General features: G+C 50.5%; 5 protein-coding genes across 8 annotated transcripts; 2 read left to right on the forward strand and 3 right to left on the reverse strand.

The window, feature by feature from the left end:
* Positions 1-8: 8 nt before the first annotated feature.
* LOC117895036 (kinesin-like protein Klp68D) lies at positions 9-3339 on the reverse strand. Its single transcript, XM_034802410.1, has 3 exons — positions 3239-3339; positions 2305-3065; positions 9-2238 (listed from the first exon to the last, which is right to left on the reverse strand). The coding sequence occupies exons 2-3, from the start codon at positions 2967-2969 to the stop codon at positions 519-521; spliced, it is 2385 nt and encodes a 794-aa protein (XP_034658301.1). The 5' UTR covers positions 2970-3065; positions 3239-3339; the 3' UTR covers positions 9-518.
* A 39-nt stretch (positions 3340-3378) lies between these two features.
* LOC117895038 (spliceosome-associated protein CWC27 homolog) lies at positions 3379-5181 on the reverse strand. The gene is given in 5 exon segments (XM_034802412.1): positions 3379-3744; positions 3806-4012; positions 4075-4140; positions 4142-4462; positions 4525-5181. Coding segments are annotated over 5 exon segments (1512 nt in total). The 5' UTR covers positions 5112-5181; the 3' UTR covers positions 3379-3413.
* Positions 5182-5234: 53 nt separating this feature from the next.
* On the forward strand, positions 5235-8812 carry LOC117895035 (trichohyalin). The gene is made up of 2 exons (XM_034802408.1): positions 5235-6730; positions 6785-8812. Exons 1-2 carry the CDS (start codon positions 5337-5339, stop codon positions 8274-8276), a joined length of 2886 nt encoding a protein of 961 aa, XP_034658299.1. The 5' UTR covers positions 5235-5336; the 3' UTR covers positions 8277-8812.
* Positions 8571-24554, forward strand: LOC117895033 (phosphatidylinositol 4-phosphate 3-kinase C2 domain-containing subunit alpha). 4 transcript variants are annotated; one of them, XM_034802404.1, is made up of 16 exons: positions 8575-8966; positions 10565-11643; positions 11717-11769; positions 14086-14808; positions 14871-14959; positions 15027-15675; positions 15734-16304; positions 16367-17006; positions 17067-17312; positions 17377-17813; positions 17876-18268; positions 18332-18532; positions 22808-23004; positions 23062-23153; positions 23205-23354; positions 23417-24554. In XM_034802404.1, the coding sequence occupies exons 2-16, from the start codon at positions 10622-10624 to the stop codon at positions 23597-23599; spliced, it is 5646 nt and encodes a 1881-aa protein (XP_034658295.1). In that variant the 5' UTR covers positions 8575-8966; positions 10565-10621; the 3' UTR covers positions 23600-24554. The 4 variants fall into 4 exon arrangements, with proteins under 4 accessions (XP_034658298.1, XP_034658297.1, XP_034658295.1 ...); XM_034802405.1 differs by lacking the exon at positions 8575-8966 and adding an exon at positions 10381-10503; XM_034802407.1 differs by lacking the exons at positions 14086-14808; positions 14871-14959; positions 15027-15675; ... (8 more) ...; positions 23205-23354; positions 23417-24554 and adding an exon at positions 12078-12638 and having other exon boundaries at positions 8571-8966.
* LOC117895037 lies at positions 19195-22472 on the reverse strand. Its single transcript, XM_034802411.1, has 4 exons — positions 22078-22472; positions 21827-22017; positions 21264-21357; positions 19195-21203 (listed from the first exon to the last, which is right to left on the reverse strand). The coding sequence occupies exons 1-4, from the start codon at positions 22103-22105 to the stop codon at positions 19381-19383; spliced, it is 2136 nt and encodes a 711-aa protein (XP_034658302.1). The 5' UTR covers positions 22106-22472; the 3' UTR covers positions 19195-19380.
* Positions 24555-25044: the final 490 nt, after the last annotated feature.

The raw sequence follows: 25044 nt of genomic DNA on the forward strand, positions 1-25044 counted from the left end.
TGAACGCCTCAGTGTTTATGGTGTGGCTTTATTTGGTTCGTAAGATTAACTAAGGATCCTTTACTAAGTAAACGATAAACTGTTGCAGTTGAACTTAAGCGTAGATTGCACGATAAATGGATAAATGAATAATGACCGGCCATGCGGCCAGTAAATGCAGGCGCCAAGAAAACGCCGCAAACTAAAGCGAAATACGTGAGGTAATCCCTCACCCCGTATAAATAATGCAGTAACAAATAATAACAAAACAAATAAATCAATCAATAAGGAAAGCGTTGAACCTCTTGACTGTAATACAACAGATGCTGCACGTCTTGTGGGGCGTGTGGCGGAGGCTTGAAACCAAAAGAAAACTTTTGCAAAGCGCTTGCAGGAAATGTGAAGTTGCAGCTGCAGATTGGGCTAGGCGTAAATCGGTTGTAAATATTGCATTCTGTGACTATGAATACTTTGGTTAGTGTGATTTTTGCGAATGAGATTGATTAGATTCGAGTCGTGTGGGGCGCCCCACGGCTGGATTACTTGTTGACGAGGCCGCGTGCCTTTGGGTAGGCCGAAGCTGGCTTTTTGGCCGGAATGCGACCCGTGGGCGGACGTCGGTTGGAGTCGAGCGCTGTCGCAGCACTGGGCAGACCACGGCTGGACTTTGTGTTGCGCCCATTGGGCATTGGTACACTGCCGGCAGTGCTGGCGGCCAGTGAGCCAGCGCCAGAGCCCGATACCCCATTGGAGCTGGAGTTGGCGTTGATGATGTTCTCGAGCCGACTGCGCAGCGAGTTGGTGTGCGAGTCCACAATGTCGATGTCGTCGCCGCCCGTTTGCATGGCCTGGGCCAGCACCGCCTGCAGCGAGGCGGACACCTTGGGCGTGCGATACTCCTGGGTGGTGCGGCACGGCATCTCCAGCTCGTAGCTCACAATATTCTCGCTCTTGAAGCGCAGCGAGCTGGGCGCATTGGACTTGGCCTCCTGCAGCGCATGCTCGGAGGTGGGCCGTCGACGCTGTGGATGGGAAACGGGCCGCCTGTTGCCTTGCCTGCCATCGGCGGACGGTGGCAGTGGCAGGGGAAGGGAGGAAAACTTCCACTCCTCCTGCTCCTCGTCGTACTTGGCCTGCGTGTAGAGGCGCTGCTTCACCTCGATGGGCACAAAGTTGTCAATGATGAGCAGCTGGCGCTTCAGCTCCTTGACCAGCTCGTTCTGGGCCATCTCCAGCTCACGCAGATCCTGGTTGTGGTCGTGCTTGCAGTCGTTGAGCTCCTGCTGCAGGGCCAGGTACTTGGCATAGCACTTGGACAGCTTGCGCTTCTTCAGCTCCACTTCCTGCTCCAGCGAGACGTTGCGCTCTCGAATTTCCAGGGTGGTCTCCTCCTGCAGCTCCAGCTGCTGCTGGATCTCGATCTCTCGCTTCTTGCGCTCCGCAATCTCCACCAGCTTCTTCTCCAGCTCGATCTGGCGCTCGCTGTACGTGTCCAGCAGGTTCTTGCCGCCGCGCACCAGCTGTCCCTCCAGCTCGGCAAGTTTTGCCGCCAGCTTGGCGTTCTCGACGCGCTCCCGCTCCAGCTCTTCGTTGGACTTGGCCACCTCGGCCTCGTTTTCCTTGTCCGACTCGGACTCCGCCCCGTCGCCATCGCTGTCCCTGTCCTCATCCGCCTGCAGTTCGGCGGTGGATGCCTGCAGGGCACTGCCCGTGAGTTCCTGTGATTGGGGTTCCTTTTTGGGCTTCTTGACGCGCTGCTTCTTGATGGTGCCCTGCTTCTCGCTGCGCTGCTGCTGCTGCGGCGCAATCAGACGCTTCAGCCGCTCGATCTCCTCCTGGTACTCCTTCAGCTTGGCATCCTGCGGATCCTCGTTCTTGATCGGCTGGTTCTGTATGGACTTGGCCCGCGAGGCATACCGCAGCGTGGTCAGCGTCTCATTGTAGTTGTAGTTCGACGGCCCAATGTTGGCAATCATAATCGTCTTTGAGTTGCCGCCCAGCGAGTCCTGCAGCAGACGCGTCAGCTTCGAGTCGCGGTACGGCACATGGGGCGAGCTCTCGGCCAGCGCGGAGATCACGTTGCCCAGCGAGGAGAGCGCCAGATTGATTTTGCTCGCCTCCTTCAGCCGTTCGGCGGATGCGCCCGTCTTCGACTGTCGCTCGCTGCCAGCCAAATCGATCAGATTCAGCTTGCCCACCTTAATGGTGTTCGTCTCCGTGTCGCACATCTCGATCTTGATCATGAAAATGGCATGTGAGCTGTGCAGCAGAGGGAAAAGATTTAAAATTACTTCCGCAACACTCCCAAAATGTCGAATTACTCACCGCGAACTGTGCTCGTTCATGTTGGTGAATCCCACGGTGCGATTCTTGTTGCCCACCTTCATGACACGGATCATGTCGTCGACGCTCTTGCAGTTGATGGCATGCAGATTGGGCACATAGACGCCGGAGCCGCGTTCCCGCACCTCCAGATGCTTCGAGTTGGGCTTCAGCAGATCGCGCAGCTCCTCCATGTAGATTTCGAGGTAGGAGACATCCACCAGAAACTGAAAGTTCTCCGTGCGATTGATGTGCAGCCAGATCTGCTCAAAGGTGCGTGGAATGATGCCCATGAGGTCGTCGTTGCCGCGCACTCCCTCCATGGTGAAGGTCTTGCCGGTGCCCGTCTGGCCATAGGCGAATATGCAGCCATTGAAGCCCTCCAGCACGGAGCTAACCAGGGGAAAGACCACCTCGTGGTAGAGTGTTGTCTGCGAGGCGCTGGCATCGTAGGCGGCGTCGTAGGTGAAGACCTTTCGCTGCTCCTTGTTGGCGTCCACCACATTCTGCAGCTCCACCACGCCCCTGTTCGGATAGACATTGACCACTTCCGGGGAGCCCTCGGTGCGTTCGCGATTGCTCATCGGCCGACATCGCACAACCACCTGGACGCACTCGTTCGGTGTCTGGCTGCTGGCGGTGCCAGGGCGCCTGCTCTTGGCACTCATAACCGCAGCTGTTGTGTGTCTTTTTGTGCTCTCGTGTGACTAAGGCAGCCTTGCCTCTCCCTCTCCACGCACTCTAGCCTAAAGTGGAAGCAGTCACTGGGGCGACGACGGAAAAACAAATGACGAATAAAATCAATAATTTCATCCTGAAGCAAACCCTTGGGGAAAAGTCCAATATCTAACACTCTTGAGACTGGCTCGAAGCGTGGCTTTCTTATTGCTATATTAGCAATGGATCGAACGTAGTTTTGCAACAATTGATTAATTACCTGTTATTTTTTAAGCCAATTACTTCACCTTGAATACGTTTTTTTCTGTTTCGTTTCAGCTGCTGCGGCCAACAGGCGATAACGATATTAAATATGTATCGATACGGTAGTATCGATAAAAAAACATTAAAATGGTTTACCGAAACTTTTCAAACAGTCGAAGATGGAATTTAATTTATTTCTTTTTATTGGAATTTGATTTACTGGAAGAACCGGTGTTGGCGCCTCGTTTGCGCTTGTTGAGGGGATTACGCGGATCGTAGGCATCGTACCAATCGTCGCCCTTGCTGTTTGCATCCTTGGCCAGCACGGGTACTGTGCTGTTGAAATTTAAGGTGTGCGCCAGCCAGTCGTCTCCCACAATTTCCTTCTCCACTGTTCCGTTGTCCAAGCTCTTTGGCTGCTCCTCAACCGCATCCGCATCACCGTCCTCAGAGCCATCTTTGTGCTTCAAGCCAGCCACTTTGTTGCGGAATTTGGCCAACAGCTGCAGTGTGAATTCCTCCCTGATAAAGAGTGAAGAAAGAATGAAAACGCTGGCAGAAACAAAGCTAGAACTGAACCCACCTGGACTGCCCCTTGGGTTGCAGCTTTCCCTTGGCAGTGTATATCTCCTTGGACTCTATAAAGTCGTTGATGTAATGATTTTCGCTGCCGCCCTTAATGTTCGACTCCTTTACAGTCTTCTCCGGGCCATTGGCCAGCTTATCCTTGCTGATTTTGTCCATTTGGTATTGCTTCTTCAGCGAAGCGATTTCTTCGCGAATCTTGGTTCTGCAAAGGTTAATTCGGAGGTAATTAAAGAGTAAACAAAGCAAGATCTTGATGAGTCTTACTTTTCCTTGGATATTTTAAGTCTTTGTTCTTGCTCTCGAGTCATTAGCACATCCTCCTCCTCCCGGGTCACTCTCTACAACGACAGGCTTCGTAGTCTTTTGGGTACGTGCAGCCGATGTCTTGGAGAGCTTATTTTTGATGAGTTCGGAGTAGTTGCCAGTGGAAGACTTGGCCTTGTCATTCTCATCCTCGTCATTGTCATTCGGCAAGGGCTCCTCGCTATCAGCCCGCTCCTGTTTGGGCACTTGAATCGGTTCCTTGCTTAGCTTTGGATCATCTGCGACATCGTGCAGCGATTTGGCTTTTCCGGCATTCTGCTTAACGAACACATTGGTCTCCACCTCGTCGCCCTCTGCCTCTTCACCAAACGAAAGCAAGCCAAAGTTTCTGCAGTAAAATGACAAAATTTTAAATGAAAATAAACGGAAAAGGAGCTGCTGCACACTCACTTGACGCCCTGTCGTTGTTTCTTGACTTTTTTGCTCTTCTCTGCTTTGGCAATGGCGCGCGGCACAATGTCGTCAAAGGGATTGGTGAGCACCTCGGTGGACATAATGCGATGGGCGTGCATGGGCCGCTCCTGGTGGTCCACAATGCCATCCTCCAGCTTCAGCATGTTGTAGATTGTGTCGCCCGTGACCTTGCCGAAGAGTGTGTTCTTGCTCTGCAGCTCCGGAGTCTCGGCAAACGTGAAAAAGAACTGCGAGGCGTTGTCATCTTTGCCCGAATTGGCCATGCCCACCAGGCCGCGGCGCGTGTACCGCAGTCTCGAATGAAACTCGTCCTTGAACGGCTGTCCGTAAATGGACTCGCCGCCAGTGCCATCGCCATTGGGATCGCCGCCCTGCACTATGAATCCTTTTACCATGCGATGGAAGACGGTATTGTTGTAGTAGCCCTCCAGGCAAAGTTGCACGAAGTTGCGGCATGCCTTCGGACACTCTCTGGCCCACAGCTCGATGTCGATGTCGCCAACTGTGGTCTTCAGCAGAACCTTGCCCGATGTGGGCGGCTCCTGGATGTATATATTACTCATTTTTGATTGTCGTTTCTTAAATTAAAGCCAAAACGAAGAGAGGGAAATCCAACAATAACAAAATGCGCTGTTGTTGGTGATGTGCATTTGTTGGTGCTGGCAAATATCGATATTTGTGTGCGATAATTATCGTCAGATGCGTTTCTAGGCAACCGTTTTGCTTTTGATTTTCGTAGTTTTTTGTCAGAAATAATTGAATTGAGAGGGAATAACAATTAATTAATAATGAATTTCAACGACGACCCATTGGCGGATCTGCTTAGCGATAATAGCTTGGACAACGACAACTTCTTTGAGACACCAGCTGGTGTTGGCCACAAGAAAACGCCGAAAATCGCCAAAGCCAAAGGAAAACTGGAAGATCTCTTTGGCATACAGGAGGAAACGGAGGCGGACGTACAAAGCCCAGCCACGTATGGAGCCAAGGGCAAACCCACTGCCACGAGCACTCCGCGCATCGTCAAACAAAAGCCTTCCCTCTCCCTCGACGACGATGCGGGCGATGATGACTTGGGCTTTGATCCCAAGCGCCCCAAAAGTGGCGGCGCGAAGAAGAGTCTGTTTGATGACCTGCTGGGCGTCGCTGAGCCCAAAAAGAACATCTTCGATGAGATACTGAGCGGCGGCGATGCCGCAAAGCGTCCAGCCACAGCGAAGCCATCAATATCCCGCCAGTCGACGGACACCACCACGGAAAACTCGCAGGCGCGCCCCAAAACCTCCACGGGACGGCGGAGCTCCGCGCAATCTGCCACAATTAATGCGGATCCCCTGGGGCTCTTTGGCAGGGACACGAATGCCACAGTTTCGGGCATGTCGACGCCGGTGTCCAAGAAGCGGGGCACAACAGCGGACTGGCTGGGCCTGGAAGCGGCTGCAGCATCCGTGGAACAGGAGCGACCCTCCACACCACAGCAGCAGCAGCAGCAGCAGCAGCAGCAGCAGCAACAGCTGCCTGCCAAGGAGGTTGCGCCTGCAACTGCTGATGCAGCAGCGGTGGCTCCCAAGCAAACTGCAGACATCCTGCGAATGCCTGAGCCCGACGAACCGGAGCAGTATCTGTCCTCAGAGCAGCCTCTGGCCCCAGTAGCTGCTGTCAATCCGGCCACACAGAGCATCCTCTTGCTGAACAGCCTGAACCTGGAGACGGGCTCCAAGTTGAATGCGCTGCAGCAGCAGGAGGGCCAGCTGGTCATCGCAGCGCAAATGAAGAGCCAGGAGCGCTCGCTGCTGGAGATGCAGCGGCGACAGGAGGCGCAGGATCGCAAGTTCCAGGCGCTCATTCAACAGCAACTGCAGCGCCAGCAGCAGATGGAGGAGCATATCAAGGGGCAGCAGGAGCGCATCAGCATGCACATCCAACTGATGATGGCTCAGCCCGTGCATGTCCAGCCGCTGGAGGGGCTGCCGCCTGTCCAAGGACCATCGCTGAACTTGCAGCAGGAGACGGCCAGCACGGAGGAGCACAAGGAACACCAGGAGCAAGAACTGATGCAACAGCTGCAGCTGGAGACCGAAGCCAAGCGAAATCTGCTGGAGAAGCTGCGCCTGGAGGAGCTGGTGGCCAACATGAAGGTCAACTACGAGCAGGAAATCGGAATGATTGAATCCACCTACAAGTAAGTAGCCAAATGATACCCTGTAAGCGCTCCAATGGTTCCCTTTGGTTGCAGAAAGCAGCTCAAGGTGCTGGAGGAGCACTTGGCCGCCGTGGAGGAGCGACTGAAGACGGAGAACAGCGACTTGCGGCAGCATTTTGTCGACAAGCTGGAGCAACAGAAGGCCGACTACGTGGAGCAGCTGTCCACGCTGCGCCAGGATCACGAGGATGAGGTGCGCAAGCTGCGCAACTCGCACGAAATGGACCTCGAGGGCATACGGCAGGCCAAGCTGGTGGAGCTGTCGGCGGTGCAGGATCATGGCAACTACCTGGAAACGCTGCGCCTTGCCTCGAGCAACCTGCAGGAGCTTCGCGACGGCATGAGCAACAGCCAGGACAGGGAGCGACTGCTGGAGGCGCGCGAACGTCGCTTGGCCGACCAGGAGCGCCGCCTCAAGATGAACGAGGAAACGGCCGACGAGGAGCAGCGGCGACTCATGGAGTTGGTGAGCACGCTGGAGCTGCAGCTGGGCCGCCTCTCCAAGGACTCGGCGGAGGAGAACTGGCAGCTGCGACAGCGCATGGCCAGCCTGGACGCCGAGCGCAAGGCCCTCGAGCGCGAGAAGCAGTTCCACAGAGAGCAAATGGAGCGCGACGAGAAGCGAGTCGAGGAGCTGAAGGCCATCCAGCTGGCGGACACGGAGCGCCTGCAGCTGGAGCTGCAGCAGGAGCGCAGCCAACTGGCCGTGGAGCGGCAGCAGCTGGAGCTGAGGCACAAGCTGCAGGAGCACGGCGGCAGCTTCGACCAGGATCGTCTCGAGCTGGAGGCTCAGCTTAAGGTGGCCCGAGAGGCCATCAGGCGTGCGGACCAGGAGCGGGATCGCTGCCACAAGCTGCAACGCGAGGTGGAGGCACGCAAGCGCCAGCTGGCCGACAGGGAGAACGATCTAAACCTGAAGGAGGATGAGTTGGCGCAGTCCACCGGTGCGTATCGGATGGCCACCAGTCGATCCCAGATGGCGGAGCAAAAGGCACGCGAGGCGGACCAACTGCTGCAGGCAAAGTTGCAGCTGCTGGGCAAGCGGCATCACGATCTAAGCGAGAAGGAGGCGCAGTTGTCCCAGGAGCGTATGCTCCTCGCCCAGGATCGCATTGCGATGCACAACCTGAAGAAGCAGATCCTGCGCAGCAGATGCGCCCTCTGCAAGATGGGCTCGGAGAGCGCAGAGTTGGCACTTCGCATTGACCGAAAGTCGAAGAATGCGACCAACATGGATCTTCATCTGCCCCCCATGCCGCTCAGCAATGCCGAAATGCTGCTCCAAATGGAACCGGGCGAGGCACAGAGCGACATTGTCGACCGCATGTTGGATGACAACATTAAAGCCTCCTATCGCCGCATGTACAATGTGTCGGGCTCTACCGAAGACGTCGGTTATGGTCTGGCAGGTGGCCTCGATGACGATTCCAAGGTGGCTGGATTATCCATAGATAATAATGGCAAGCTGACGGATCCGGAACTGGAAGCCTTGTTATCGAAATTTAATCACGGATTCGCTCCGTGATCCATGCCAGTGGATGAACAAGACTAAATCATAAACAAAACCTAATGTAATTAATAATAATTTCAAAATAATAATAATTATGCTGTTTATTAAAATAATACTTTTGAAATATAAATCGATTTCAACCGGCAGCAACTGCAATATATATTGCCTTTACATGGTAGACACATCGTTAGCCTTCTATCGATAAGTATCGCTGTATTTGCGGTTGTTAGCTTGTTGCATTCCGTTTTGTGTTTTTCCGTGTTATTTTTGTGTGTTTCTGCCCCGCGCGAGGCAATAACAAATGATTGTTTTTATGTAATTTAATAATAATGTAACTCATACGTGTAGTGCCTAAACATAACGTCTAAACAAAGTGCAAGTTGATCAGTATTTTCGTGTATTACGCTTACGTTTTGTATGCTCATTCCGTTTTTTTGTCATCGTCTCGTCTTGTGTGTCCGTGTGTGTACGCCTTTCGTATTCGTTTTGTATTTAGTAAGTAGGTGTGTGGGAGACAACTTCACCTCAATAATTCAGCGTCAGCATAGACGTTAAGCAATGAAATAAACCATTAAAATAACAAGAGAAGCACCACAATTTCTCCTCTGTACATGAAACTTCCTAAGAAGGCGGCTATACATATACATTGTGCGGAATAAGTGAAATAACAGCCGAAAAGATCGGAGGTGACACCTTAAAAATCAAGTAAGTGGCAGTGGCGTCTGACGAACAAGGCGAATAAGCATAAATGAAGAAGAGTGCCTAATAAATGTGTGTGCAAATGTTAATACTTATGTATGGCATGTGTATCTGCATACATTAATGACACTCCATTATCATATTCGTTCTTCCTCCGTCTCTTTTACTCCCTTAGCTATGTACATTGGCGTGTGTGTGTGTATTGCATGTGCTTGTATTTCGTCAACTAGTTTATAATTCGCGAAACTATTGCTCTACATTTTGCCGCTCATCAAAAAAAAAGAAGCAGCCCAATTTATTTGCAATCAATTCATTTGACTGCCATTTTGCATTTGTGTGTGCGTGCTCCTATTGATTTACCACCTTAACCTTTGCCGTAACTGAAGGTTTTCTTTTTGCGTCTCTTGCCGGTTGCTGTTTTCTCTTATCTTCTGCTCCTTCGCGTTTCGCATTCAACAAATATGTGTGTATGGGTGTGTGCGTGTGAATACGTTCAGCATCTGTGTTTATGCTGAACAGCTGTTGCCCCGTCTCGCGTACAGTGGGTCAAAAAAGATCGGGATACTTTAAGAAATAAACTGGGGCAAAAGTGAATTGTTGTAGTGCCTTTAAATAGTTGGAGTTGGTAAACAAACGCAATAGGAAGCCAGTAAAATAATTGTAACACCCGCTGTGCGAATATTGTGTGAATGAGGAGAAGTCTTGTTACTGCACAGCACATATGCATATGTAATCTCTCTCTGGGGGAATGGCTACCCACTCGCGGCATTCATTCACACAATTTATGATTGTGGTCATGAATTACGATTGCATGCGTACATATGTATGTACATACTTCCCTTTGATCTGCTCAACCACTTCTGATGAATGGTAATCGCAAAAAGAACAACAAATGTAGCTCAAATTTGTTCTATAAACGAGCACATACATTTGTGCTTATCATATTCATATGTACTTCCTAAAGAAATAGAACTATTTCGTAATATTTTGTTTGTACATTTCGCCATGATAGCTGATAGTTCATACTCCAGTTGCCAGTTGCCATAGCTCCATCTTTCGGCACTTAACCTTAGGCCAATTCGAACATCTGTTCCTCTAATCAATTTACTAGCAAAATGAAATTGTTTGTTTTTAATCAATTGCGTCTAAGTTTATCAAAACTTGCAATCAATTTGTTAAATGAAGTTTCTTCGACTGGTTCAAGTGAATCATTCTCCCTACCACTATCGTTTCCTATCGTTACCTTTTGTCTATACCCGATAGACACCTGCCCTTTTCCCGGCCAGTCGGTACACCTGTTCCTCATACATATGGCCTATTCACACCACCTCCAATGGCACTGTTCCCTAACCTTTTCACTTTGCAGAGTATAGTGACAGCGACACACATAACGACCTGCCTGCACCTTTACAGGCCATAATCACTTTTATCTACCGATTTCGTTATCGCGCCAACACGCAGAATGGCAGATAAGAGAAACAAAGCACACGACAGTCGGTAAAGTTCGGCAAAGCAGAGAGTGTAGCATTTTTGGACAAGCCAAGTAGAAATTTAAAGAAAAACAAAATTCCCAGTAGCTCACAGCTCCTTTGTGTGTTTTCCAGATTTGGACGTGAACGAGAACTTCGCGGGACGAGTGACGCTGCTGCTGTGGGGATAATATGTCAAACCAGGGCCAAACCGACTATGACAAACAATTCCAGGATGACTTGGCCAAGGCGACAGCACTGAGCTTGGAGCAGCAGGCCCTCGACGACTACAGGCGTAATAAGAAGTACGGCTACCATTCGGGTGTACCCAGCGCCGTAGCTGCGCGGGATTACTATGCCCAGCAGCGTAGTCAGAGCGTCAACCAGCGCCGACACTCGGAGGTGCACAGGACGACAGCTGCGGCCAGCAATGTGGAACGTTCACGCACTCCGCCGGCCCAGGTGTCCGACAGCGACCTCATCTGCTTTGCTAGTCCCACCAGCAAGCAGCCGGAGAGCGGCACCACCTTCGAGAGGCTGATCGAGGATCTGCAGCGGATGCAGCCACCAAATCCGCACTCGCAGGCGCTGGTGCCAGTGGGACAGGCAGCTGCTGCAGTGCCCCCGCAATATGGCTATCCGCATCACCAGCCGCTGCCGCCGCAGCATCAGGCTCAGGCCCAACCGCCGCCGTATGGAATCGTGGGCACAGCTGGCGGCATGCAGCTGGTGCCGTATCAGAACGCGTCTCAGGCACAACAGCGGCCACTGAGCAACGAGGAGCTGCAGCGGCTCTACAGCATGCCCAACCAGGTGGCCGTGCAGCCGGTGCAGGCGGTGCCCACCGCTTACCTCTACTACCCCGGAGCAGTGGTAGCGCCCTACACGGCTCCCATTGTGCCTGGCTCGGCTGCCTTTATGCCGCCGCAGTATCCACAGACGCATGGCTTCGGTTTTGGGCCTGTGTACCCGGGAGCGAGCACCCACATGGATTTGGGGCGTCCGCAGTCTACGCCAGTACCAGGAGCAGCCAGCATTAGCAGCCACCATCCGTCCAGTAGTCCTGTCACTGTCGAGGCCAATGGCGTGAAGCCACGACGTCAAGTGCCTTTGGGCGCCAGCAGCAGCAACAACCTCAGCGGCAGCTCCAATGGTCCACAGCAGCCACCCAAACGCACTGGTAACGATTTGATAGACCTCAACCAAGAGGACTAGTATGTATCAACGTCTAGTTTTATCCTTTTGGAATGTTTTGCTAACCTGTGACCCTCTCTTTTGCTGTTGCAGCTCACGTGTGAGTGTACTGGAGGCATTCGATCCGCTGCTAAATGAGAACACTGGTAAGCCCAACCTGACACATAATCCACCCAATCTCCTGGTAATTGCTAACCCTACAAGAGACTACTGAGACTGAACAACTCGTAGACTAAGATTTTGCAGCTCCCCAGATAGTTATTTCTAGTTTAAAGTGGGGTAAAAGGCATCTACGGTGTTCGAACAATAGCAAAATCCAAACCCAATCCCTCTCCTTTGTAGCTCGAGATCGTTTTTGTAGCAAGTGTGCGTTGGTTGCTCCAACTTGGATACGAATTAAACTGAATGTTTTCTGTTTTGTTTTCTCTCTTTCTCTCTCTCTGTATTGCAGCAGTGTCGCAAAAGTAACCCAATTTTAATTGAAAGTCCTACCTACTACTACACTACTTATCCGCAAAACTACTTTACACAATCCACAACAAGTACAACACCATCTAACTGGTTTCGGTGCGGTACGGGTGCGGTTCGGTTTTGGTTACGGAATCCAACATATTCGTGTCTTAGGCAGCACGCACTTAGAACCACCTACTTACTTATACACACTACACTTTATGAAACTTATTTTTAAACCAAAAGGCTGACTTTGTGCCTTGTGCCATCCACACCACACACACATCATCACACACACAGCGGAAGGTACCCCCAAATATGATCCACAAACGATCAAAAATTTATTTTTTCAAAATTTAAGACCAAAGTATTGAAAGAAGTCTTCTAAATGTGGAAGAATCTATATATTTATGTAGTTCTTCTGAAGTCGCTTCCTTTTTATGTTTTCCTTTTGAAATGTATTACGAAATGAACAGATTGTGATGTCATTTATACATTAATATATAAATACCAATATAAATACATACATAACATATGTTTAGTTCTATTCGTGTATCCATTTATGTCAGACAAAACAAATAAATAATTCCTTGAACAAATTCCAGTCTCTTGTTGTTTTATTAAACATCCTTCCTGCCGCCTTGCCTTGCTATCAATGCCCCTCGTTTTCCACTAGCACAAATTCTATAACTTTCAATTACTTAACATTTATGTCACTTCGGTAATTAGCTCAATTTCTGTAGTCTGTCCGTTGAGCAACTATTTATGTATGTATTTATTATTATATTTAACATTTGAGAGCGATTGGATTTCGGGTGGAGATTTTCTAACATTTTAACAGCTGGTTTTCGGGCAACTTCCTTTAAACACTTTTGCTGTCACTAGCTCCTAATCCATAATCCTAATCCAAAGTATCCAACGTCTTATGACACTTTTAACACCAAAATTGAAGGGAAATGGATCTGAGTTCTTTATCCACCGGAAGAAAAGAACAGATAGAAGCAAAACTTTAAAGCAAAAGTAAAACTCACTGCAAAGATTATACAGAAATTTCACACTAGAACTTAAAATGTCTTAGAAAACTTTACTTTCAATTAATCTCTTCAAAATCTATCAAGTAAGGTCACAACAACATATAAAAATCCAACAAAAAAGCTTAGAAAAAAGCCACAAAATTCTTTAGAAACTTTTCCCATTGTGAGAATTATTTTTGAATATTTTATCATTTTCTTTGAATTGATCTGCCAATGGGGAATATTCTCACTTGTTAAATAAATGTATCTTAAGTTGCACACACTCCACACCCATTATCGTTTGCGGAAACAAATTATAAGTTTGAAGCAGAATTTGTGGCACCCCTTTAAAAAATATATTTTTGAGTTTGCCCTTTTGTGGGACATGAAACAGATGATGGAAAACATTTGGGACGAACACGAACGAATGAGCTATGGGGGGAGCACAAAAATATACACAAATATCTACATATAATACGTATGCGATTATACCACAAAGATACAGTGAACATTCGATCGAAAGAACTAGGGGTTGAGCACAAAAAATGTCTTGACATTCACATTCACTTGAGTTTCCTGATTATTCAGGAGCTCTCACCCCAAGTTGTGCTTCTCGAACATGGAACCTCCACTATAGTCAGGGGCTAGACGTGGCGTGGGCGACCCCCACAACAGGCAGCAGTATGACAGCAATCACAATTAGCTATTAGAGGCGATGGGAAGCGATGAGAAGCGATGGCGCGGCCAATGTGGGATTTGTTAGCGTAGATTTGCGAACTGTTCTCCGATCGCTGCGAGTGCTGCACGTTAGTTCTCTCCACTCGCGTGTCTTTTCTGGGGGGGACGACGACTTTATTTTTGGCTACACAATGTGCCCAGACAACTCTCGCGGACACTGACCGTGTGTAGGCCGGCCTCAGTGCCATTTGCATAACTGCGTGCGATCGGATTGGGATTTGGATTTGGACTCGCGACTGATCATGCATTCGCTACTTGCAGGAAACGACAGTGCCTCGGACAGCACCTCCTACTATGCGGAGTACGATCCATTCGACTTCCTGTACAGCGGCGATGGCGGCACCCAGTACTCGGATCCCATGTACGAGGCGGTCAACAGGTGGGACAAGAGCGCCGCCACAGCCAGTCCGAATGTTAGCCTCATTGGCTGGCGGCAAGATTATCTGCAACAGCCCTCGCCCTCGACCTCGTCGGCGTGTCAGGTGGAGCCACCCGTGGAGGAGCGTCTGCGTCTGTCCGAAAATGGATCGGGCAGTGTGTCGCCGCCTCCGCCACTGCCGCCGCGCAACCAGCAGCTGTACGAGTCGGCCCAGGTCCAGGCAGCGACCAAGCCGCCACACTATCAGCCCACGACCCTGACAGACAGCTACACATCCAGCATCCCAGCCCGCGTGGTGCTCGATCGACGGAAAACATGCACGCGGCTCTACGAGCTGATCAGCGACCAGCGCACGGACGATCCCGAGCTGCTGGAGTTCTATCACATGGTGAAGCAGCTGCGTTCGCGCTACCCACACGACGATGCGCCCACCAATGTGGGGCATGTGGTGGCGGCAGAGTTCAACTATCACTACATGATGGACACCAGCATCAAGGTGATTGTGCACCCCGCACTCAACACACTGCAGCAGCATGCGCTGTCCAATTCGGCACTCGGGGAGCAGATCAAGGGCTATGGCACACCGGTTACGTTTACCTGCGACAGTAAGTTCTCCTGCTGAAGTGATCTTCTCTTCTTGCTCATCATTTTTACTCCCGCTTTGCAGTTGACTCTGTGGTGGCGCAGGTTGTGGCCCAGGCGCTGGCCTCGCTGGAGGGTCAGGTGAAGGGCAGCGTGACCGACTATGTCGTCAAGGTGAGTGGCAGGCAATCTATGGCTCTGCCTTCTACTCTGATCTGATCTGTAATCTGTTCTGTTTCAGCCCATTGGTCTGCTGGAGTGGCTGGCACCCACCTCGAGGCTGAGCCAACTGGAGAGTGTTCACAATAGCTTTCAGCTGGAGAAGGATGTCCATCTGGGTCTCTGCCTGAGCACGGCCTCCAACATGCAGGCCATCGCGCGTTCCGAGCGGGACGATGTGAACGATACGGACCTGCAGCCAGAGCAACTATTTCCCAACGAGGTGGTGCCCATTGTCACCTACGACAACATGATGATACTCATCGAGACGCTCGAAATGGAGATTGATAAGCTGGAGTCGGCCGCTGACTCTCCCGCGCCAGCCTCTGGCCGTAGCGTTGTCAGCTGCTCGGGCGTGGTGCAGGCGGTGAAGGCCATTTGCGCGCTGCTCGGATCCATCGACACGCTGGAAATAGCGCGTTGTGTGGCCGATTTGAAGCGTGTTTGCGAGGAGGCCCAGACCAAGTATGCGGCAGGTTCGGGGGCCAGCAATCCGGAGATTGTCAGCGACTACGGCGACTATGCGCAGGTCACAATGCGGCCGCGTTCGCTGCTCGAACAGATCAAAGTCAAGTGCAACAGTCTGCGCGATGCTGTGCAGGAGCTGGTCGAGCTCTATGCGAATGTCTTTCGTGTGGCGTTCTCTGTCAAGTCGCTGGATTATGCCACAAGTGAGTGAACCCCTCTCCTGCTTTTACCTCTAAACTGAATCTAAATTCTGTATTGCAGCACCCATTCCCATTTCGTGCGTGTCCAAGCCCATTGTGGTGAGCATCAACTGTCTGCACAGGCCGCCACCCAACTGGAAGTACGAGGATTACTCGCTGTGCGTGCAGCTGGTCTACGGAACGCGTTTGCTGTCGAAACCGAACGTTCTGAGCTGCTCGAATGACACCAGCGGCGGGCTGTTTCCGCGTCTCAACTTTAGCGCCTGGCTGACCTTCGAACAGCATCCCATATGCACGCTGCCGCGCGAGGCACGCCTCACGTTTGTCCTCTATGGCAAGCAGGCGGCCAACGAGAATGAGCCCAACTCGGAGCCCAATGGCGAGCGGCGGCAGGTGACCACCGAGCTGGGTTGGTGTTCCATTCAGTTGTTCGACTTCAAGCGGGCAATGATTTGCGGCCCCTATCTGCTGTCCGTTTGGCCACCAACCACGGACAAAATGCTCGGTCCCGCACCAGCACGCGGCTGTCATCCACATCCCGACTTTTGTCCTGTGCTGAGCATCGAGGTGCCGCCCTATGGCGGACGCATCGAGTTCCCAGAGCACCAGGAAGTGCCCAAACCTGCACCACAGTGAGTCATCGAGTTAGCTCGGCCACACAGTCTGCTAAACACAGTCTTGCCTCCACCCACAGCTACGACTTTGCCTCGTTGGATGCTAACCTGCAGGAGGAACTTTTAGACACCGCTGAGCTGGGCTATACCGGAGCCACCGACCGACGCGAAGTGTTCTGGGAGAAGCGTTTGTATCTGCAGAACTATCCCAATGCCCTGCCCAAGGTCCTGCATGCGGCGCACAGCTGGGACTATGCGAACCTCATTGATTTGCACGCCCTGCTGCACTCTTGGTCGCCGCTGTCGCCGCTGCAGGCGCTCGAGCTGCTGCTGCCACGCTATCCGGATGCCAAGGTGCGCGAGAAGGCCGTCGAATGGATCTCGAAAATGCCGAACGATCAGCTGGTGGACTTTCTGCCGCAGCTGGTGCAGTCCCTGAAGCACGACACCTACGAGGGCTCGGCCATGGCACGTTTCCTGCTGGCCAAGTGCCTGGAGTCGCCGCGTTTCGCCCATCACATGTACTGGCTGCTGGTGCACAGTCTGCCGGACGATCCACACAACTCCATTGGGGCGGCCATGGTGGATCAGGAGTATGACGAGTGCCAGATAACACAGGCGCGCTACTATCGCCGCAGCAAGATGATGCTGCGCGCCCTCATGGCCATTTGTGGCGAGAAAATGCTGCAGCGTTTTATGTACCAGCATCGCATGTGTCAGGTGGGTGTACCCTAGCTCCCAGTTCCCCCCATTTACTTATCATTGCTTTAACCTCTTTAGAAACTAACAACAATAGCGGAGTCTGTGAAGGAGTCCAAAGAGTCGATGCGCCAGAAGAGTCTGGCTGCTGGTATGGACGAGGTGCATCAGGATCTGCTGGAGAAGCCCACCTGTCTGCCGCTGGGCCCCGAGCTGGAGGTGACGGGCGTCAGTGTGCGCAACTGCAGCTACTTCAACTCCAACACACTGCCGCTCAAGATTACATTCGTGGGACCCGATGCCGAGTCATTGCCAGCCATTTTTAAGGTACAAAACAGACTGAGGAGTGCCATAAATCCCTCGATTACTGACTCTTTGCTTTCTCCTTTAGTGTGGCGATGATTTGCAGCAGGATCAGCTCACCATACAGCTGATTCGCATCATGAACAAAATGTGGCTGGCCGAGCGACTCGATCTGAAAATGGTCACCTTCAACTGTGTGCCAACGGGCTACAAGAGCGGCATGATCGAGCTCGTCTCCGAGGCCGAAACATTGCGCAAAATCCAAGTGGAGTGCGGCCTGACGGGTTCGTTTAAGGATCGACCCATAGCCGAATGGCTGGGCAAGCAGAATCCCAGTCCGCTGGAGTATCAAAGTGCTGTGCGCAATTTCACGCTGTCCTGCGCGGGGTACAGCGTGGCCACCTATGTGCTGGGCATCTGTGACAGGCACAACGACAACATTATGCTGAAAACTTCGGGCCATCTGTTTCACATTGACTTTGGCAAATTCCTCGGCGATGCACAAATGTTTGGCAACTTCAAGAGGTAAAGGATGGTCGCATTTGCTTTAATTTATTGATTCTAATCCGTGAACATTTCTGCTGCAGAGATCGTACGCCCTTTGTGCTCACCTCGGACATGGCGTACGTGATAAATGGTGGGGACAAACCCTCCACTGATTTCCACTACTTCGTGGATCTCTGCTGTCGCGCTTTTAACATTGTGCGCAAGAATGCGGATCTGCTGCTGCACACGCTGGCCCACATGGCCACCGCCGGCATGCCGGGCGTGAACTCCAATGCTGTTACCTATGTGCGGCGCGCCCTGCTGCCTACACAATCGAATCCGGAGGCGGCGGCCACCTTCGCCAAGATGATTCAGTCCTCGCTGAAGAGCTGGTTCACGCAGTTCAATTTCTTTCTGCACAATCTCGCCCAGATGCGCTTCACGGCCGACGAGGGCACCGGAGAGCTGCTCTCCTTTGTGCCACGCAAATATACGTGAGTCGGCCTCCTGGAATTTACTTATTTGTATTTATCGTTTGTTTGTTTATCGTTTGACAGCATGCAGCAGGATGGTCGCTTGAAGATTGTCAAGGTGGTGCGTTTCCAGAAGCACTACAGCATGGAGAAGTTTTACATGTACATACTGCAAGTGACGCGACACGGACAGCCGGATCCCACTCACTTGTTCCGCTCCTATCGCGAGTTCACCGAGTTCCATCAGAAGCTGTGCATGCACTTTCCACTGGTCAAACTTCACAGGTGAGTGAATGATCCTCAGAACAGATCGCTGGGTGTTTTGCCAGAGTAAAACGAAGTTTAGGAATATCTTAGATCATGTTAGTGTTAATCATCTTGTTTAGTTTCTCTGTTATTGCCCATGTCTGCGTTATGCCAGCTGTGGGCACGCTTCTTACAGGTTCCTAGTCATGCACACGACATGTATTTGGAGTTTTTGCCTTTTTGGGGATATCTTAGATCATGTTATAGTTAAAACAATTGATTAGTTTCACTGTTATGAACTGTTTCTGCCTGATACCAGCTGCGGGCACGCTTTCTGCATGTTCCTAGTCATGCACACGACATGTATTTTGGTTTTTTGCATTCTCAGGCATTCTCAGGCATTTTCTTGTTACAGAAGAAGAAATCTCCTAGCAACAGGAAACTATATATTCCATGGTAAAAATTCCTTTGACTGTGTCTCGGGCTTGGGCCTCCATATCTTGTGTATATTTTGTATATGTTTTGTAGCTTTATCGAATAACAGACATTCATCTATCAGACTGTTTATCTAGACATTGAGAAATTGATTCCGATTCCGCTTCAAAACATTTGCTTATTTTGTTAGTGCCCTAGAGACGCTCTTTTGTTTCGTTGTTATCTTCCAAGGCTTTCCTGCTATATTGTTTATTATTATTATTATAATATACTCGTGGAGTCAACATTATATGGCAACTTATCTTTGAAATGTATTGTACATAATCGTACTCGTACTCGTAATTGGATCATAGCCAGAGCCAGAGCTAGAGCCAGGGCCAGCAGGCAATCATTTACACATAAAAATACTGTATTTGCTAAGGAAATAGACGGGCAGCTAGAGATCGGGGATCCTAGGCATCCGTATCGTTGTGCATTGTGCGTAGTGCTGCTGTCATGGTGCGATGCTGGCTGATGGCACGGCTGAAGGCGTCATCGTCGTCGCTGCTGTCGCTCTGCGTTACCTGAGCACCGAACAGGCTGGGCACAGTGCTCTGCCCAGACTCCGGTTCGAATATGGTTGAGCGCAGCGTGGGTCGAGGTGGCGGAGGTGGAGGATTATCCTCCTCAGACTCTGCACTCGAGGATGTAACCAATTCGGCGGACTGGTAGTACTGCAAGTTGTCCACATCGAAGCGTACCTTGAGCGCACGTGGATTGCGCTGTGCCGGCTTCGGTGTCTCGCCCTCGCTGGAACTGGAGCCGGGCAGCTCTTCGGGTTGGTAGCAAGCCAAGGGAGCCGCATCGCCACGTACATTCAATGTGCTGGTTTTGGTGGAGCGCGGAGCAGGCTGGGGAACTGCTCGTGGTGCCTCCTCCACAGCCAATTCCTGGCACAGATCCTCGAAATTGTCAATTCCATTTGTTGGCGCTGCAGCAACGTTCGTCCCTGAAGCTCCATTCGGTTCCAGTTCGGCATACAAATCCTCTATGCTGCTCACAAATCGATCGTGGCTCACGACTTCATTGTATTTGGGCAGGGTTTGGCTGCCCCGCGTGCTCTCCAGCTGCATGAGGGACTCGTAGTCAGGCAGAAGGAGTGTGCCAGGGTCGTAGGGCGGTGGCAGCGCTGGTGGGGATTCTGGCTGCCTTTCCGTAGCTGGCTCCATTAGCTCTAGCTCATGGAATAGTCCCTCCACCTGCTCGACGTTGTTCAGCGACAGAGTTGCTTCACTCAGAGTAGTCTCCACTGGTGGCAGCTGCTCCACGTTGTCCAGCTCAAGAGTGGCTTCGCTGAGTGTGGTCTCCACTGGCGGCACTTGCTCCAGGGCGCTGGGATGCAGCGCCCAGTTGGGCTCGGGCATTGCAGCGACAGCGTCGAGGTTCTCCCAGTTCTCCCAGTCCTCGTCGATGCTCTTGCCAAAGCCAGGCGGACTGCCAGCCGCAGGCAGCTGCCGTGGATCCAAGTCCAAGATGTCTGCCTCGTTCATCACAAACGAGGAACGAATGCGCACAAACTCCGGATCCTGTTCGCCATTCGGCAGCTCCAAATCGTCGAAAAGATTACGTGAAAGCGGTGCCTGGGGTGGCGTTGTGGCCTCCGGACTGCCGGCTAAGACTGCCACAACGAAAGCCGAGTCCGCGGACTGTTCCCCGGCTCCCTGACTACTGGAAGCCACTTCTGACTCCTGCTCATCGTTGGATGGAGCACCGCGATGCACCACAGCCGTCACAGAGAGAGAGGAGTTGCCGCCTGGGTCATCGTCGGGTGTCAGCAGCTCTGGCACATCATCGACGGGATCGAACTTGACATAACGCCCACTGTCCTTGCTCCTCAGCTGCGTTGTCTTGGCGGCTTCTGGCGTTGGCTGCACGCTTATGAGTGCGTACTTTTCCGCAAAGTGATCAAAGTTGGGCATTCCCAGTTCGCTGGGCGGCTCAGGAACCACAGCGACTGAAAGATCTCTCGCTGGCAACCCTTCGCTGGCAGCTGGCAGCGTCTGTGTGGGTGGAGCGGGAGGCATGCGAGTGGGTGGAGGCGGTGGCGTGCGAGTGGGTGGCGCTGCATAGCTATCAGAGTGGGCGCTGATCACCTCCCTGCGGTGACGGCGCTGCGCTTGTGGTGGTGCTCGATGCGACACCTCGCTGGCCGCTCCCAAGCTGCGCTCCTGGGGCGTGACTGGAGCTGGGGAGTACATGCGAAGGTTTGGCACACTGCCCGTCAGGTAGCTGTTGCCTGCGGAAGAATGGAATGGCAGTTAGTTGGGGTGAAAACCAATAGAGTCGCAGTCTTTACCCGCTGAGGCAGTCGTTGAAGGCCATGAGCTTTCGAATTCCTCGAGATTGCGCTGCCGGAACACACCGTGGACTGCATTGTCTGTGCCGTTTACCTGCAATTGAATTTTATTAGTTTTTGGAGCATTGCATTGGCAGGGGAATGTATTTGTGTAGCTGCAGCTCAGCTGTGGACTCAGCTGTTGGGGTACTGCAATTACACATGCCCACAGGCCAGACTTGTGTTTGGAAATGTTTCTATAAAACAGAAAACCTCTTTAGAAACCTCTTTGGAAACCTTTTAAAACTGAGAATTTATTCTCCCTTCACTTTTGATTCACTTTTATGCCTCATTTGCAGAGGCATACCAATGCGAGTGCCTGAAATAATGAAGCCAACGGTTCTATCGACTCGATTGAGTGAAAGTTGACTCGATTTGCATGCCCCTCACGCGCCCATCTCTGTACCTCGCGTTTACACCTGCAAATGAATGAATGTCGCCGCTTATTTGCTTTTGCCTTATCAGCGGGAGTTCTGTTACTGCTGCTATCGTGAGGGTAACCTTTTGCCGCTCTCGGTGCTTACCTGTGACTCCTGGGCTGCATATCGTGGCGGCGGCTGTTGTGGCTGTGTCCCTGATGATCTGGTTGAGCCGCCGCTGCGATCGAAGGTCAGGCGACGCCGAAAGCCCCACAGCTTAATGCCGAGCAGCGCGAAGAGCAGGCCCACAAGCAGCATGGCGGAGGCGAGCAGTGGCCCGATAACGGCATGCTGACCTGTAACAGGATGGAACTTATGGAATCAGTTATCCGATTAGATTTTGGCATAGAACTTACCTTGGCCCACATTCTCGAGCTGAGCCATGGCTTTTGTCTCTTACGCTGTCTCTGTGGCTGCTGGCATTTTAGCAGATCTCACGAATTTTGCACGAATTTCTGTCTCTGTTTCTGTACATAAATAACGCTTACATATGTACATAAGCTCACCACGTCGCTAATCGAACGACCCAGCAGCGACAGCGGACGGCTATCGTGGGCTCCAGCTCTTCAGTTTTTGTGTTTTTTGTTGGTGGTGGTTTTGGTGTGCCGTTCGTACGAGCGCCCGCTCGCTCGTTAACTGATTGAGCGCTGACGTTGCCCGCCGCTGCTGTCGCTGCGAATGTTGCTTATCGGTTCGCGCGATTCGGGCCGATATCAAGCGCCAACCCGACTCTCTCTCTCTCTTTTTGTTAACTTTGAGCGGGTGTGCTCTCTGGCTGGTAGCGACACGACACAGCAGTGAAATCAGTTTTGCCTCAGTCACCGATTTATCAGGCTATTAGCGGTGTAACCACTCGTACTACCGCCACTCACTGATAAGCCATCGGCAATCTACTCGTTTATATGTATTTATTTTGATTTGTCAGCACGATCCGTGTACACCTTAGCGAAGCTTGTAATGCTTTTTGAAATGTTTGGTAATTAATTAGGAGTAGAATGATTGCTGTTGTGGCTTTTGCTTTAGTTCCTCAACATTTGTTTTGTATTTTTATTACAATTCCATCTTTAATTTGTTTGTCTTTTGCAGTCTGCCAGCTGGCGTGCATGTGGGCCGCTCCAATATCAAGTCTGTGGCTGAGAAACGTCTGCCGCTGATACAGAACTTTCTGAAATCGCTGTTCGATGCGGCCGAGGAAATTGCACACTCCGATCTGGTGTACACCTTCTTCCATCCGCTGTTGCGCGATCAGCAGGAGGCCAAGCTGGAGATGCCCAAGATGAAGGGTTAGTTGGCACATCGAAGGATTTATACTTCGATATTTATTTTAATTATATTTGCAGAGGACAAGCGAAAGCCGTCGCGTGATAACCCCAATGAGATTGGTCAAATCAGACTATCGCTGCAATATAGTCGCGGCGTACTTACTGTGATGGTAAGTAAACCCCTTTCGGCATAGACTCTTCTATAGACTCTTATATTTCAGATACACCACGCCAAAGGGCTGCCCATGCTACAGGGCGGTCAGGAGCCCAACACTTATGTGAAATGCTACCTAAAACCGGACCCCAAAAAGGAGACCAAACGCAAGACCAAAGTTGTGCGCAAGACCTGTGTTCCCAGTTTCATGGAAACGGTGAGTTAAGGCTGTCTCATGAATTCTGCTTATATTAAACCCTTTGTCTATCCATTATGCAGCTGGAGTACCGCATGCCACTCAATATTATTCAGGAGCGACGACTGCAGGTCACTATCTGGACCCACGATACGCTGCAGGAAAACGAACTGCTTGGCGGCTTCGAGCTGGATCTGTCCAAGCACGATCTGCGGCAGGAGCTGTGCGATTGGCATCGCCTGGGCTCAGTGCCGAGAAATGGATGAAAATGGGAATAGGAATAAAAGGACGGACACACTGCATGCTTACCGACAATCTGGCCTAGGAATCAAGCAATACTAACTTTACACGTTTTTGTCTTCTTTTGAACACAATAATACTTACACACACAAAAACACACACACACATACTCGAAGTGATTGTACATTCCAACATTTATATATTATATATACAAATTTAACTAAAGTCCGCTAGTTTCTGTGTTATTTATTTATTTTTGTTTCCAAATTGTGCCTCACACTCGTATTCATATGCCCCACAAACATTCATTCGATCATCGTTTAAGAGATTACAAAACTCAAGTTCAGACTTGCTGAAAGTATTCTTCAATGGCAGAGAATAATGTGGAATAGTGAGAAGGAAGAGAATGGCAAGTGTAAGCTGGGTCTCCACGGATTACTTTATCTTTTCCTGGAGCATTTATGTAGTTGCTGTGTTTGTTCAGAGTATTTGCAGTATTAAACAGATAAATATAATTACTCAACTCTTGCGGGGGAGACCCTTAAATAGGTCGGAGAATTAGTAAGGTAAACTTTGTGAATTTTGAGCTGCTAAATCTTTTAAAACAAAGCCCTAAAATCTAAGAAATTCCATGTTTTCCGGCTCTAGTCTCTCTCCAGAGATTCTCTTTAGCTTTTCTGTACGACCAAACTTTAGATCTGTCTGTGGCTGTTTTTTGTGGCTAACCCTCAACATTTACAGCTTACAACAAATTCACAAGCAAATAAAATACTGAATAGGGGTACTTGGTCGCCACGGCGTGTCTTAACAAATTGAAACGATTATTGTAAAATATATAAATGGATGTGCTTAAGAATCTTACGCACTGAAATCAACGGATAATATTTTTATATCGATGGAAATTTAAAAAACTACATCTACCTGCGTATTTTTAACGAAATCAAAACTTTTTAACAACATTGCATATTAATTTATAAGCGATCTGATCTGATCTGATGTTTAGTGTATTTTATTGAAACAAAGTTTATGTACCAGATACAATTTTCAATCGATGTATAGACAAATTTCGGCACAAAATATATATATGTGAACATACCAAAATATAATACATAGTCTCCTAATAACATTAATGCATTTTGTGGTTTTATTTTTAAATGTATCTTTAATTTGGAAGCTCTCTTTCAGTCTACCCATGATGTTTTCATTATTTTGTCTGTGTGGCGCAATTCTTGTAATGAACTTCTTAGTCAATTAACAAGTTTATAAATTGCCAAATACAATCACTGGTTGTAAGGTCTTAAATATTTAATGAGCTTCGTGCAGGATATAGTCAAGTGATCACGAAACAAGCCATTCAGCTTGCAGCTAAGCACTGCTTGAACCGGGGCTTCCGGTTAGAGCACAGCACTGCTTGAACTAGAGCTTTAGGTACAGTGGATGAGCCTTTAGGTACCAGCGGCGCACTGCTTGA

This window comes from Drosophila subobscura, chromosome J (assembly GCF_008121235.1).
Source record: "Drosophila subobscura isolate 14011-0131.10 chromosome J, UCBerk_Dsub_1.0, whole genome shotgun sequence".
Classification (NCBI taxonomy): Eukaryota; Metazoa; Arthropoda; class Insecta; order Diptera; family Drosophilidae; genus Drosophila; species Drosophila subobscura.